The sequence below is a fragment of the Poecilia reticulata genome, chromosome 11 (genome assembly GCF_904066995.2).
Source record: "Poecilia reticulata chromosome 11, P_reticulata-male-v2, whole genome shotgun sequence".
Taxonomy (NCBI): Eukaryota; Metazoa; Chordata; class Actinopteri; order Cyprinodontiformes; family Poeciliidae; genus Poecilia; species Poecilia reticulata.
The window spans coordinates 28,799,262-28,814,788 of record NC_088840.1 but is presented as its reverse complement, the minus strand read 5'-3'; the positions used below and the strand labels follow the sequence as shown (position 1 = coordinate 28,814,788).

The 15,527-nt window shown below is 42.5% G+C and overlaps 1 protein-coding gene and 1 long non-coding RNA gene across 7 annotated transcripts in view; one reads left to right on the top strand and one right to left on the bottom strand.

The window, feature by feature from the left end:
- Positions 1 to 40: 40 nt before the first annotated feature.
- On the bottom strand, positions 41 to 10,118 carry LOC103473016 (uncharacterized). Of its 4 annotated transcripts, none has more exons than XM_008422926.3 (3): positions 9,966 to 10,118; positions 8,942 to 9,076; positions 41 to 7,639 (listed from the first exon to the last, which is right to left on the bottom strand). In XM_008422926.3, exons 1-3 carry the CDS (start codon positions 9,987 to 9,989, stop codon positions 764 to 766), a joined length of 7,035 nt encoding a protein of 2,344 aa, XP_008421148.2. In that variant the 5' UTR covers positions 9,990 to 10,118; the 3' UTR covers positions 41 to 763. The 4 variants fall into 4 exon arrangements, with proteins under 4 accessions (XP_008421148.2, XP_008421149.2, XP_081468696.1 ...); XM_008422927.3 differs by lacking the exon at positions 9,966 to 10,118 and adding an exon at positions 9,787 to 9,958; XM_081612570.1 differs by lacking the exon at positions 9,966 to 10,118 and having other exon boundaries at positions 8,857 to 8,944.
- Positions 10,119 to 11,268: 1,150 nt separating this feature from the next.
- Positions 11,269 to 15,527, top strand: part of LOC103473013 (uncharacterized) — a 57,602-nt gene continuing 53,343 nt past the window's right edge. For all 3 annotated transcript variants that reach the window (XR_534962.3, XR_534963.3, XR_534965.3), the window contains exons 1-2: positions 11,269 to 11,412; positions 13,989 to 14,065. This is a non-coding gene — a long non-coding RNA (uncharacterized LOC103473013). The remainder of the gene's footprint in view (positions 11,413 to 13,988; positions 14,066 to 15,527) is intronic.

The window sequence follows — 15,527 nt, the reverse complement described above, 5'->3', positions numbered from 1 at the left end:
AAATAAAAGCTCAGAAGAAAAAACTCCAAACCATCACGAGTCTGTTTTTGCTAAGATTGACATTTTATTTGCATTTTTCCAGAACTCAATCAGCAACTCGCATGTCAAAAAGGTTAATTTATGCAAAAATATATATATTCCTCCATCACCAAAACTTCTCCACAAACAGCAGTAGTTTAAAAATATTTATATTATAAAAATAAACTAAGCACTGCACATGGATGAACACAACTGTCTTTTACAAAATATGACAAAACAGAAAATGCTTGAAAAAGTGACAAATTTAAAATGTGAGAATTACGTAAAAACTACGATGTAAAAAATAAAATAACTGGCAGATATAAAACAAATCCATTAAAAAACAAAATAAATGTGAAATAAAAGTAGAATAATCCTTAATTTTTTTTTTCAATTTAAAAAATGAACTGAAAAAAAGGAATTTAGAAGAAACATAAATAACTACAAATTACAAAATAAAGTGACATAAAACCAAGTATCTAAAGCTTAAAATAAAATAAAAAATTGTTCTAAAACTATAAAACAAAAATATTTAAAGATCAAACACTGCAGATTGACATCAACATCAAACAAATGTTTAAAAGTAAAAAGCTAAAGAAAATGCAGTGATGAAAAACTTTTTCACAGAGACAAAAACATGTTTGTTTTTTTTAACTTTTTCATTTTAAAGGAACAAACAAACGTGTCTGTTGCTTCACAGCCAAAAGTTCAGGATTCCCTTTCTCCTGGTTCTGGTTCCGGTCCATCACATTCCTCTGGCGTGGTTGCGGTAATGTTCATGTAGAGTCGTGACGTCGGTGAAGGTTTGCATACAGATTGCACAGTTTTGCCGAAGCACCGTCGGTTCGTCCTCAGAGTCGCTGCTGTCGCTTGTCGTCAGACGTTTTTCAGGAATTAAAGATTTCACCAGGCGCTGGAGCTGAAGCTCCGCTGAGGTTGGGTTAGTTCCCGACTCCAGGTCCAAACCGATGTCAGGCGTATCCGAAACGACAGCGGGCGTCTCCGAAACGACGGCGAGTGTCTCCGAAACGACGGTGGGCGTCTCCGAAACGACGGTGGGCGTCTCCGAAACGACGGCGGGCGTCTCAGAAACGACAGCGGGCGTCTCTGAGGAGGCAGCGGGGACGACGTAGAGGCGGTCTGGATGAGGATACCTGAACAGGTCCTTCCTGTTGTTCACCAGCAGCCACCGTTTCGGCCCAGGCGAAGAGACGGCAACCGTTTGCGGGTTAGGAATGAAGGACAGGATGCTCTCCGGAGGACTTTCCGGCTTCCTCCCTGCGAAGGAGTGGCACACCTGATGGGCCTCCAGCAGATCGGTGCTGGAGAACCTGGCGGAGCATTTCCTGCAGGGGTAGGGAAACAGGAAGGGCTCCTCAACGCGCGCTGGCCGCGGCACACTCAGCCGCCGCCGATGAGCCTCTAGGTGAGCCTCCAGGGCGGAGTGGCCTGGAAAGGAGCGGCCGCACGGCAGACAGATGTGGGAGTGGGCCGCTTTATGGAGCAGCTTGTGCTTCCGCAGATTCCTCGGAGTGGAGAAGAGCTTCCCACAAGTGCTGCATTTCAAACCATCCGGCTGCCTGACTCGAGGCTCCAGCTGTGGTTTATTGCAGGAGAGACAAGCATTCGGCGTTTTGGGTGTGTGTTCCTGCAGGTGATCCATGTATGATCCCAGGAAGTGGAACTCCAGCTCGCAGCGGCTGCAGCGGAAAGCTCGCCGATGCGGCCGCCGTTTGTTTCCGAATCGACCACACCAGGATTGCAGGCTGAGTCTGGGAGGTTCAGGACTGAATGTTGGATTGGAGAAAACAAAGTTCAGATAAGAAACGTCAACATCAAAGTCTTCAATCACAGACGGGCCTGAGCCACCAGACAAGGGTGGAGGAATAAGCGCCTTCCCGTTGCGTTCTTCTTCAGGAATTGCCGATATTTTTCTTGGACTCACAGAGTCTCCCGTCTCCTTCCAGATGTCCTCCAGGGAACCTCGACAAGCCGCCTCTTCTCCGCTGGCTCTGCAGCAGACCGAGCAGTGCCGTCTGCTTCCAGCCGCCCGGCTGTACTCCTGCCTACAGACGTAACAGTGGTGAGGTTTTCCCATCGCGTGGGAATGTAAATGCAGAACGTAGTGGCACCAGCGGCGATGGATCTGCCGGCAGATCGGACATTTAAAAAACACTGGAGTGACAACTGTTGTATCGCCGGCTTCGGAGACGTGGAATCCATGGATCCTTCTTGGATTTCTGAAGGCTTTCCTGTCATGAATCCGTCGGTGGTTTTCAAATGCAGATTTCTTGGTGAACTCCCTGGAGCAAACCGGACACCTGAAGGTTTCCTCCTGGCCGGAAGCCAAGCGGGATCGTCTTCTTCTTCCCGGTTCTGCCTGGAGTCCCTCCACCTCGGCCAGATGGACCTTGAGGTGACGGATGAGTTTGGTTTTGTCCCTGAATGTTTCTTCGCAGATCGGGCAGTGAGTGGCTGGCGGCCCCCTGTGGAGCTTCGAATGCAGCTTCAGTTCAGGGAGCGTGGAGAAGCTCTTGGCGCAGATGGAGCATCCGTACGGTTTCCGGCCCGTGTGGAGCCGTTTATGGAGCGTCAGCGCTGAGATGTGGCGAAAAGAGCGCAAACAGAAAGAGCACTGGAGGTTTTTGTTCTTCTTCTTCTGGAGGTGATGAGAAATCTCAGATCCGGATGGAGCGTTTGTTGTCATCCGATTCTCCTGATTTTCTTGTTGGATGTTGAAGGTTTGGTCACAGGAACTGGAGACAGCCGGAACATCCCAGATTGAGCAGACCCGAGGTTTCTTTGCTTTTCTATGTCCAGACCAGTGTGTTCTGCTCCTCCGCCGTCTCTTCTGCCTGGTTTTTCCTGGAGCTGTTGATGAAGCAGATTCCTGAAACGGCTTCTCCGCCTCAGGCTCTTTATTAGAAGCTCCATTTTCCAACTTGATTGTAAAGACATTTGTCTTTCTTCCGTGTCCTGTGTTGGACGTTTCAGACATTCTTCCATCTTCAGAAGCTCCTGCATCCCTTTCATATGGATGATCATCAGATTCCTGGATTTTAGGTCTTGCTGAGTCTTTCTGAAATGATTGCATTTGTCCTTGTACCATGGAGAAAACTTTGCCAGAATCATCTTTGGGATCGGTTGGTACTCCTTCAGTCTGGAGCAGGTTCGTCTTTCCTGGTACTTCTGGAGTCGCTCTGGTTTCACTTCCTGATTCCTTTGTGTTGCTCTTATCCTGAAATGAAAACATCAGCTGGGATTTCTCCATCTTTGACTCTTTATTAGATCCCATCTCAATGAAAATTGGTTCCTCTTCCATCTTGATTGTAAAGTCATTTATCTTTCTTCTGCTCCTCACACTTGATGGTTTTCCATCCTCAGGACTTCCTGGATCTGGATGTCTTTCTTCAGATTCCAGTATTTTAAGTTCTGCTTTCAGGTTTTTCTTTAACACTCGTTTCCTTTTTGGTCCTGATTTCCTTCTTACGGTCTTCACTCTCAGGAAATCCTCTTTCAGAGCAGATGTTCCTTCGATCCGATCTGGTTCTGGAGTCGCTCCGGTGTGACCTCCTGAATCCTCTGGACTGTTTTCATCATGAGTTGATGGTTTTCCATCCTCATTAGCTCCAGGATCTTTTTCTTCTGGTTTTTCATCAGAATCCAGGATTTTAGCTCTAGTTGTAGAACGCTTTCTTAATATCCGCCTCTTTTTCCGTCCCTTTTTCATTTTCCTGGGCGCCATCTTTGACTTAGCGTTCAGAGAATCATCTTTCAGACCAGACGTTCCTTCGATCTGCAGCAGAATTATCCGATCTGGTTCTGGGGTCGCTCTGGTTTGACCTCCTGACCCCATCGAGCTGTTTCTGTCCTGATTTGATGGTTTTCCATTATCAGGAGTTCCTGGTGCTCCTTTCTTTGGATGTTCAGATCCCAGAGTGTTTGGTTCAGTTGCAGGACGTTTTCTTAACAACCGGCTTGTTTTTGGTCCCCTTCTCATTTCTGTTGGCACCATCTCCTGGAAATCATCGTTCAGATCAGACGTTCCTTCAGTCTGGAGCAGATTCATCTTTCCTTGAATGTCTGGAGTCGCTCTGGTTTCACTTCCTGATTCTGTCGTGTTGCTTTTGGCCTGAAATGTAGACATCATCTGGGAATTCTCGTTCCCAGACTCTTCCATCCCCATCAGACTGGGAGCTTCATCTTCCATTTTGATTGGAAGAACACTTTTCTTTCTTCTGTGCTTCACGCTTGATGGTTTTCCATCCTTAGCATTTCCTTCATCTGGATGTTTTCCATCAGATTCGAACATTTTTGTTCCGGTTGCAGAACGTTTTCTTAAGGTCCGCTTCTTTTTTGGTCTCGTTTTCATTTTTCTGGGCGCTGTCTTGGACTTAATGTCCAGAGAATCATCTTTTACATCAAACTTTTCTTCGATCTGTAGCAGATTAATCTGATTTGGAGTCACTCCAGTTTGACCTGTAGAATCCATTAAGCCTCTTTCATCCTGAATTGATGATTTTCCGCCATCAGGAGTTCCTGGATGTCCTTCTTGTGGCTGTTTTTCTTCTGATTCTAGGACTTTCGGTCCAGTTGCAGAACGTTTTCTTAACATCCGCCTCTTTTTTCGTCCCCTTTTCATTTTTCTGGGCGCCATCTTGGATTTAGTCTGCAGAGAATCATCTTTCGGATCAGAAATTCCTTCGATCCGGAGCAGATTGATCTGATTTGGTTCTGGAGTTGCTCCGGTTTGACCTCCTGACCCCATTAAGCTGCTTACATCTTGATTTGATGGTTTTCCGTCTTTAGGACTTTGTATTTCTGGATGTTTTCCATCAGATTCCTGGATTTTCGGTCCAGTTGCAGAACGTTTTCTTAACATCTGCCTCTTTTTTCGTCCCCTTTTCATTTTTCTGGGCGCCATCTTGGACTTAGTCTCCAGGAAATCATCTTTCGGATCAGAAATTCCTTCAAACTGCAGCAGATTTGTCTGATTTGGTTCTGTGAGTTCAGAAGTCATCAACTGAGATTTCTCCTTCTCAGTCTCTTTATCAGCTTCCAGTATTTCAATGATGTTGGAAATTTCATCTTCTATTCTGATTGGAAGAACGTTTTTCGTTCTGCCGCGCCTCACACCTGAGGATGGTTTTCCATTTTCAGGACTTCCTGGATCTCCTTCATCTGGATGTTTTTCATCAGATTCCAGGATTTTTGGTTCTGAAATTGAGTTTTTCTTTAATATTTGCCTCTTTTTTGGTCCTGTTTTCCTTCTTACAGTCCTCACCTCCAGAGAACCATCTGTCAGACCAGCTGTTCCTTCAGTCTGGAGCAAACTCATTACATTTGTTTCTGGAGTCGCTCCAGTTTCACTGCTTCCATCTTGAATTGATGTTTTTCCTTCCTCAGGAGTTCCTAGATCTACTTTATCTGGATGTTTTTCATCAGATTCCAGGACTTTTGGTTTCATTATTGAGTGTTTCTTTAATATCCGCCTCTTTTTCATTTTTCTAGGCGCCGTTTTGGACTTGACCTCCAGAGAATCATCTTTCAGAGAAGTTCCTTCGATTTGGAGCAGATTCATTTTTCCTCTTGTTTCTGGAGTCACTCTGGTTTCTGTCGTGTTGCTTTTATTCTGAAATGGAGACATCAGCTGGGATTTTTCGGTCTCATGGTCTTCCTTCTTGGTTGTAAAAACATTTTTCTGTCTTCCACGCCTCACGCTTGATGGTTTTCCATCCTCAGGGTTTCCTGGATCTCCTTCATTTGGATGTTTTACTTCAGATTCCAGGATTTTTGGTCCAGTTTTTATGTCCTTGTTTAGCGCTCGTCTTCTTTTTGGTCCTGTTTTCCTTCTTACGGTCCTTTTCCTCCTCATCCTCTCCTCTTCCTGTCGGTTTGAAGCCGAATTGGAAGCAGGAAGAGTTGGAAAACCCAATCTGTCTTTGTTTAACTCCACTGCCGACTCTTGTTTTGCATTTTTCCCTTTTCGTTTCACATTGCCAGGAGCAGTTTCACCGTTGGCGGACGGTCCGGTGGATTTTTTCTCACCTCTCTTGGTTTGTTTGGATTTTGTCCCATTTTCCGACTTCAGCTCATCTTTTCCCATTAACTCGGGGATGTTGCTGGCCTTACAAGAAGCTTTCCTTCGGGAACCTTTCAGGTATCGGATCAACCATTCGTCAGCGGCTGAGCTTGTTTTGGCTCCCAAAGTGCAGGATCTCCTGATTTTCCCAAAATTCCAGCCTTCATCTGATTCATCCCAGTTGGTAAACTCTTGATTTTCCGTGGAAGGGTTTGCTGGCATTGCGTCAGTGGGAGGAAAATCGGGCCGGCTTGCGGGAGCTTCCCAAGCTGGTTGGGTCTTACTCTGGAAGTTTAAGTTTTGCTGCCGTATTTTTTTCTTCGGACCTTGACCTTTTGGCTTTGTCCAGCTCCGGATTGGATCTTCGTCCGGCTTCTGACTGAACGTTCCTCGCCTCTCATCCCAGTCCATCGTTTCCTCTTCAGCAGGAACGGTTTTGGGGCGTTTTTTTCCGGTTTCATTCTGGATGTTTGACATTTCAGCAGATGGAATTTGATCCCAGATGGACATTTTGTTTGTTTTAGCTCCTCGTTTTTCCAGTTGTAATTTGGGAAACACATCCGGAGATGATGCTTCTTCTTCCGGTTTGGTTCGGATTTCCTCTGGCAGAGGATCGCCTCCTGTTGGGAGCCGCTCGGCAGACGGATTTCTGCTCTTCCTGGGTTTCCTCCTGTTCTCCTGCGGTTCAGTTTCCTGTGCAACAGTATTCCCGGCAAACCCTGACGAACCTACGTTCGCCTCAGAAGCAGTCGGAGTGATCTGGATCTGAGCCACAGGATCCATTTTCCTTTTCCGTTTTCCTCCAGGTGAGACGGACAGACTCTGTGGTTCTCTGATCCTTTTCCGACCAGCTTTCTTCCTGAGCTTGAGCTCAGGATCCTTTTCGGTTTCTGGTTTTTCCTCTTTGTTCTTCGGAGTAAAATCTGATCCCGTTCCTCCAGGAGTTTCATCCGTTTTCTCCCCAGCAGCTTTGGGAGCTTCAGTAGCTTTTTTCCTGCATCTCTCCGGTGGGATTTTTGTTTTTTCACTGTTGGACTCCGACCCGATTTCTCCAGAAAGATTCCTGGACGTGTCTGGATTCCCAGGAACTTTTTTCCCCTGTATGGACACGGAAATCTCCTCTTTTAGGTCCATCTCTTCCTGCAGACTCAGACTCTGGTTTTCCCGGTGATCCCAGCCTTTGGCTATGACCAGCAGCCTGGCCATCTTCATCAGCGTCTTCTTCTTGTACCTCCTGCCGTGTTTGTGTTTCTGCTGCTGCAGCATCTGGTGCAGAACCGAGCCATAGATGTTCTCCTGCCGACTTTTCGGATCCGGAAGCTGGGAATCCGTCTCGGGTTCGCAGGGAGGAGCTTTTCCTCCGGGATGGTCCAGGAAAACCGGATCTCCATGGGCGGAGTTTGGAGTTTCAGGACAGGAAGTGTCTCCTGTTGCTCCTGGTGAAGCAGGAAGTTCATCCAGAGGAAAAACTCGACCTGGGTTCATGACGCTGTTCTGCAGGTCCGACGCAGCCGTCCTCTGATCCACGGATTCTCCGCTCTGGAAACAGAAGCAAGATAACTTTTCACCAGAGTTGGGTCGTAACTAGTTACATTTACCTGAATAAATTTTTTTTTTCTAAAAAAATATATTTTTTTTAGAAAAAATTTACTTTTAGGAGTATTTTTACTACGCTGTAGTTTTTACTTTTGCTGGAGTGATTTTCCATCCATCCATTTTCTTGCACCCTTTTTCCCTCAGTGGGGTCGGGAGGGGTGCTGGTGCCCATCTCCAGCCAACGTTCCGGGCGAGAGGCGGGGTCACCTGGACAGGTCGCCAGTCTGTCGCAGGGCAACACAGAGACACACAACCATGCACACACACACTCACACCTAGGGGCAATTTGGAGAGGCCAATTAACCTGACAGTCATGTTTTTGGACTGTGGGAGGAAACCGGAGAACCCGGAGAAAACCCACCATGCACAGGGAGAACATGGAGACTCCATGCAGAAAGACCCCAGGCCAGGAATCGAACCCAGAACCTTCTTGCTGCAAGGCAACAGCTCTACCAACTGCGCCACTGTGCAGCCTGGAGTGATTTTATTATAAGTATTTCTCCCCACTGAGTGAAAAACATGTTTTCACTTTCATCAGTTTTATATTGAAAGAAACCCAAATTTCCACGTGACTTTATATTTTGTTCTGTCTGATGATGAAATTTCTAAATATTAAGTGATTGTTTTGATGAGTTACTCGGTACTTGAGCAGACTTCTGATATGTTTTTACTCTTAACTTGAGTAATTTCCTGAATGGATACTTTTTACTTGAGTAACTTTTTGGACAAAATTTACTTAGAGGAGTATTTTTTACTATCCTGTAGTTTTTACTTTTACTGAAGTAACTTTATGATGAAGTATTTCTACTCTTACTTGAGTGAAATTTCTGGATAATCTATTCCTGTGAGTAACTTCACTGAATGAAAAACAAACTCACCAGACAGCTGCAGTTCTTGTTCGTTTCACAACTTTTATATCGAAAGAAACCGATTTGGAAAAATATTTCTTTGTCATTTACATGAATTGTTGTCATCTTGGTTTTTAAAACACCAAAATGTTCACATAATTTTACATTTCAGTTCATCTGATGATTTTATTTTGATCAGTTTCTCAGTCGTCTTTTCGCCAAAGACTTTTTTCCGTTTACTCAAGTAATTTCTTGGATATTTTTTACTTTAAGTTGAGTAAAAATGTGTTGAAATGGTGCTACTCTACCCACCTACACTTTGCACACTGTGCTGATTTTTAATCAGATAAATGACCCGAACTCCGTGGGATGCAGATGGACCCAGTCGATTCCTCACCTCCAGGATTTTCTGAGCAGAACCGGAGTCAGGCTGCAGGTTCTGGTCACCCGTCGCTTCCGGTTTCCTCCCAATATCGAACTCCGGTACCGCAGAACCGTCACGTCTTTCCTTCATGATTCCCAAATTATATTCCTAAAAATAATCACAGGAAAGTTAAAACAGTACGGAGCGTCTTAGTCTGTGATTCCTTCATTTTGACATTAAATGCTCCTTTAAAGGGGAATTAAAATATTTCTAATTAATTGTTTTTGATGAACATCTTAATCAAAAACACGATAAAGACGCCTGAAGCCCCTGAAACAGGGGTTAAAGGTCATGAATAAAGCTGAAAACTGAAGTTTTTATGTTTAGAGTGATAATTTCATTTTAAAAACTGAAATTAATACAAAGAGTGCAGACTTAAATCTGGCTGAGAATCTGTGGAGGGAGTGAAAGATTAGGGTGATGATAAAGAGGCCTTCCAATTTAAAGACGTGGACCTCAAAAATAAATCAGCAAAATAACACAGGAAACATACAAAACATACTAATAATCGAAATAACGATTCTACCTCTAATTCTTAAGAAGGGTAGGAAAATGTCCGTTTTTTAAATACATGTAAATTAAACCAGGTTTTTTCTAAACAAATCCCTTTTTTTATTATTCTAACGTATTTTGAGAAATAGTGTCTTAAAAACAAACTTTGTGACTAGAACTGAATAATTTGGGTTTTTCTGTACATAATTACTTGAAGTAATCAGATGAATAAAAAAGTTATGATTCCAAGACAGAATTTTAAGATAAAATCTGGGGGAAAAAAAATTATATACAAGTTATTAATACTAAAAATATCAGTTGACCACCTTTAGCCTCAGTGGTCACAGTGGGGGAGTAACCCCTCAGTTTGCAGAGCTCTCTCCATTGAATCGCCTCTGCAGCCGTGAAACCCCGCGGACTGACCACGGAGCTGCAACATGGCGGGCTGTGGGGCGAACCGATCCGGGCTGAATCGGACCGAACCGGGCTGCAGGCTTCCTCTCACCTCACACCGGTTGATTCTCCTCATTTACGGCCCCAGATAAGGATAAAACAACGATGGTGTCCATGCGTGTCCGTGGGTCTGCACAGAGAGGTTTCCTGCGGGGTGGATGGGTTGCCAGGTCCTGAGAAGAAAACCCGCAAAACGGGAAGATTGTTGCTGCGTCCAGTGTCCAGTTTTATATCCTGTAAAAAAATAGAATAAAAAATGAATTTCAAGTTATCAAATTTTTGTTGTGCAATTCATGTTTCTTTTATATTATTTGTTCTTAATTCAAAAAGAATTCAGTCAGTATTCAAATTACAAAACGGTTAAGCTACAGCAGATAATGCTAATTAGAGAATTAGCATATGCTAAATTGGAGAAAGTTGATCAGTTGATCAATCTGTCAGTTTTCTACTTGTCAGAAACTGAGAATAAATGACTGTTCTTTGAAAATACATTTCAAGGAAATGTTCCTTATCTAAATAATATTAAATGTTTTTTATATGAAGGTGAACTGTTTTGCTTCTGTAAAATATTATTTTACTTCAAACTTTATTTTAATTTTTAAATAAAACCTATTTAAACTCACTGCAGCAGTATTTCAGAGAAAGTCACGTGACTGTAACTCCTCTCACCTGTGTGCAGTAAAGGTGAAGATCCTGAAAGAGCACTAGATGGGGTTTGTGTTTGTAAAAGTGTAAAATCTGCAGACCTGGCAACCAGAGCAGAGCAGACAGGCCCCTCCCCCTTCTGAGTCAGATTACACTGTAAAACGAACAGCTGACTACAAAAACAAACAAACATGTGACGCGATCCATGAATGAAGGGATTATTGACATAAATAATTTAACTGTGAGTTTTGGTCAAGAGTTTGAATGTTTCACACGTGGCTGTGTACAATCTGGGCTGGATTTCCTCCACGTTACCATGGAAACCCATGCAGTTTATTAGTCTGCTCAGGAAGTAATAATTTTTCTTTACTAATTTGGAAAATTGTTTTTTCAGATTTAAATTAAGTATTAGCATATTGTTTATAATGTATAATAGGGAGAGGACTTCATAAATGACAGTTATTCAAACATATATCGAGAGCACCGAAAAGCAGCAAAAAGTCAAAAAGTTTACAGTAAAAATATAAAAAACAGAGTTTCATTATGTTTTTATTGTTGTAAATGATGGTTCTGATCAATTTATTCATTTTAAGAAGCAGATGACTGGATGAATAAAGACGTAGATGGCTGGATGGATGTAAACATACTTATCAGTCAGTAGGGGGAGCGCTTGTGATTTTAAACATTCCACGCATGCGCTGTTCGAGAAAACGAACTGCTCATGCGTCATTTTTCAAAGGAAACGTAAACTGTCTGAAAATTGGCCTGTAAAAATTCCCTTTAGATCTTAAAGTTTCACCTAAGATAAACTAACCACGGGTTTTATTTGTTTTGCGAGAGAAATGAAAACAACCGTGAGTATTTTCGGTGTCAGAAATGTTTCAAAAGTGGCAACAACTCGACTGAAAGCCGTTTTAGAAAAGCAAGATTAAAAACCGGCTTAAAAATGTTTTGCAAGGAACAAAGAAATTTTCTAGCCTATAAACCCGTTTCATATTGTTGATAAAATTTTAATTGACCTTTTATAGATAAACATAAATGAAATAATTCTGAGGTTTTGTAATTTTATTCCTGTTTCTGTCCGCCGCCATTGCGGTTACCGCGACAATCACGTACGATTCCAAGCTGCTGCGTTCCAGGTCGCCTCGAAAATTTTAGATTTTGACAGAAACGTTTCTGCTTCATCTCAATAAGCTACAACATGTTAATTCGATTCATTTATTTTTGCTATTATGATTGTTTTAAGTTAATTTGTGTCAGTAAGTTAATTGAAGTGAAATGCTTCTAGATAATTTTTTTTTACAAAGTTAATGCTAGTTTTAATGTGTTATTTACTCACAGCTGAGGAAGTTTATAAATTTTGAATATTACCTTAGACCATTACAAAAAATGTTTTATAACAGAGATGTTGGCCAAATGAAAATGATGTCTTATCACTGTACGATATTCAATAAATTAGAATATTATTGAAAATGTAGTTTATACTTTATATAGAATAATGTTTTCAGACCTTTTTTAATTTTAATTATGTTGATTTCCTATTTATAGCCAATGAAAACACGGCAGAAATGTATTATTCACAACCATCTAAGTTTGAGGTTTCTTCTGGTGGTTGTGCATGTTTATCTATCCCACTTTTTCCTTCCACTCAACTTTTAATGAATATGCTTGGACAGAGCACTCTGTAAACCAGTGTTTTCCAAACCTGGTCCTCAAGGCACACTGCCCTACATGTTTTAGGTCTTTCCCTGCTTCAACACACATGATTTCAATTGATGTCTGATTAACAAGCTTTTTCTGAACTGCAATCATTTAAATGGGGCAGTGGTTCTTAACCTGGGTTCGATCGAACCCCAGGGGTTCGGTGAGTCGGTCTCAGGGATTCGGCGGAGCCTCTGCCGCGGAGGTAAACACACACTTGTGTAAAGTCGTGATGACGCCCCGCTTTGCCATCACTTGCTGCAGAGGATCACGTTACATTGCTTAGCCAATCAGAGGATCACGTTACATTGCTTAGCCAATCAGAGGATCACGTTACATTGCTTAGCCAATCAGAGGATCACGTTACATTGCTTAGCCAATCAGAGGATAACGTTACATTGCTTAGCCAATCAGAGGATCACGTTACATTGCTTAGCCAATCAGAGGATCATGTTACATTGCTTAGCCAATCAGAGGATCACGTTACATTGCTTAGCCAATCAGAGGATCACGTTACATTGCTTAGCCAATCAGAGGATCACTTTACATTGTTTAGCCAATCAGAGCTGCGGAGGAGCCCTGATTGAAGGAGCTCCACTCTCAGCATGGATTTGAACTTTTGTCTTTAATTACTTCAGCAAAACTCACCGTTTTTACCAAATTCTATAGTCTAAATCTGCTCCTTAGTCGCATCTTTTCGGGGTTGGTACTGCCTCTAGTGGCGTGGGGGTGGTAACACAGCTAATATAATTACATTACTAAATCAGAATACCGCAAAGTATTTTGTGTGCGGGCTGCACAGTGACGCAGTTGGTAGAGCTGTTGCCTTGCAGCAAGAAGGTTCTGGGTTCGATTCCCGGTCTTTCTGCATGGAGTTTGCATGTTCTCCCTGTGCATGATGGGTTTTCTCCAGGTACTCCGGTTTCCTCCCACAGTCCAGAAACATGACTGTCAGGTTAATTGGCCTCTCCAAATTGTACCTAGGTGTGTGTGTGTGTGTGTGTGTGTGTGTGTGTGTGTGTGTGTGTGTGTGTGTGTGTGCATGGTTGTGTGTCTCTGTGTTGCCCTGCGACAGACTGGTGACCTGTCCAGGTGACCCCGCCTCTCGCCCGGAACGTTAGCTGGAGAGGAACCAGCAACCCTCCCGACCCCACTGAGGGACAAGGGTGCAAGAAAATGGATGGATGGATGGATGGATGGGTTTTGCGTGCTGGTGGTGGGGTGGGGAGGGGTGTTGGAATAAGAAAGGTTCGGTGAATGTGCATATGCAGCTGGGGGGTTCGGTACCTCAAAAAAGGTTAAGAACCACTGAAATGGGGCGTGTTGAAGCAGGGAAACCTCTAAAATATGCAGGGCAGTGGGCCTTGAGGACCAGGGGTGGGAAACAACTAGGTCCTTTTCACAATTACCCTTTTGAGGCATATTGGAAAATGTATATTTCAGAATTAATTTTCTACTTGTGAAAACTGAATTATGGGTTTTATCAGCTGTACGGATTAATAATTACATTTATCAGAAATTAACGCCGTGTGTGGACTGAATCTGTATCAAACAAGTTGATCTTTTTAAATTGAGTTATTCGGATTAATAATATCATATTTTTATATAGCTGGAGTGAGGCAAGCAGGTCCGGCTCCATGCAGGACTACTGTTAACCAAACAGTGTTCATATTAGCTAACTGAATCCCACATTTAGCTCCTAAATGACTTTTATTTCTTTTTGTTGCAGGTTTAGCATTAACGTTTGAACACAAGGTGGCAGCACTGTGTTGGGAGAAAACGGCTCAAGTGGTGAAAAGCAACCAGGTAGGGGATTGCACTTGAAGATATTTGTATTTACTGCTCAGATTTCTATCATTCAAACACTTTACAGAGAAATAACCTCACTGTCTACGAGTATCTCTGTTTGTTTCCATGTAAACAAGAGGAAAATAGTGACCAACTTAGAGTATTGTGAATTATTCACTCAAATTATGTCCAAAATGTGGAGTTTCATTCATAATTTACTTATGGCTTTCATTCTATTAATGATCTTCACAGTCGATCGACCGAATCAGAAACTCTAATAACTATAACTGTGTGTTTCATGTCTTCTTGATTCCTTCACAGTCTTAAAAATCTGGAATTTGTTTTAAGTAAAGTGAATTATTACTACTGATATTTAATAGTTAATTTCCTATTGTGAAGATAACAGTTTAAATTGTAGTAAAATTCTTGGGTAGATTGTCACACAGAGGCGTTGTTTCAGTTTGTCCATTAAATAACTTAATGCTGATGAAAGAAGTTGAGTCTGTTCAGTCATATTTTAGTTAGCATCTCGTTGAATTAAATAGCAAAAGTCAGTCTGACCTTTTGAACCACAGAGAGAAATCGGTGAAAATCCTTATATTTGCTATAATTAATTTTAGAGGCTGGATCCGTCCTGCAGGTCAGGGACTCTGCGACATCCCAGTGAACTGTCTGAGCTGTTCAGACGCTGCTGGAGGATTTTAAAATGCTGCCATAAATTGTTGTCTCTGAAAAGGGTGAAAGAGTCCACACTGAGCCAGTGCAGCTGTGAAGAACCGCTTCCAACAGGACGGGATTCCTCTCAGGCTCAGAGTTGAACTGAAGTCCATCACTGAAGATTTAACAGACATTTACAGATCACGACAGGGGTCCACACATCTTAAATTATCTACCATTACAGCCTTAAAGCTGCTGTGTTTGAACTTTATAAAAATAGTTGTGGCATATTTGTTGAAACTATAAGACTGACAGTTTGATATGAGACAGATGATCTGTGAAAACATCAATCTCATCTCTCACAGTGCTGACTAGAAACGACCAATCAGAGCCAGGAGGCGGGACTGCAGCTAGCATAGCCTCTTATGAACGGTCGGCTAGTTAGCATAGCCACTGATGACGGTGGATAAACAGTTTTTCTGTAACGCTGAGTTGTTTCTCTGCCATTATCACATTTAGCAGTGAGTACATGGTGTTGATTGACAGCGCTAAGCCCCTCCTCCTGGCTCTGATTAATTGATTTTGGTGCGTTTCTTCAGGCGGCAGTAGCAGCTCAGGGAGGTTGATCTTTTCTCAGATTATCTGTCTCATAACAAACTGTCACAACATGGAGACAGTTCTAACAGACATGGAAAAAACAACATTCTTTATAAAAGTTACAAACTGCAACTTTAAAACGTCCTAAACTCGTTTTTAAAAATGTATGTTGGCCTTAAACATACATTTAAAAAAAAAAAAAATCTTTTTAAGTTAGTCACAGGTC

What these genes read in the sequence shown, in the direction of transcription:
- LOC103473016 (XM_081612569.1), bottom strand. Translation starts at nt 8,086, where the DNA reads ATGGAGTCTCCATGTTCTCCCTGTGCATGGTGGGTTTTCTCCGGGTTC. An exon ending in GGAAAATCACTCCAGCAAAA is followed by an intron (nt 7,640 to 7,786) that starts GTAAAAACTACA and finishes TTCTGTTTCCAG; the next exon opens with AGCGGAGAATCCGTGGATCA.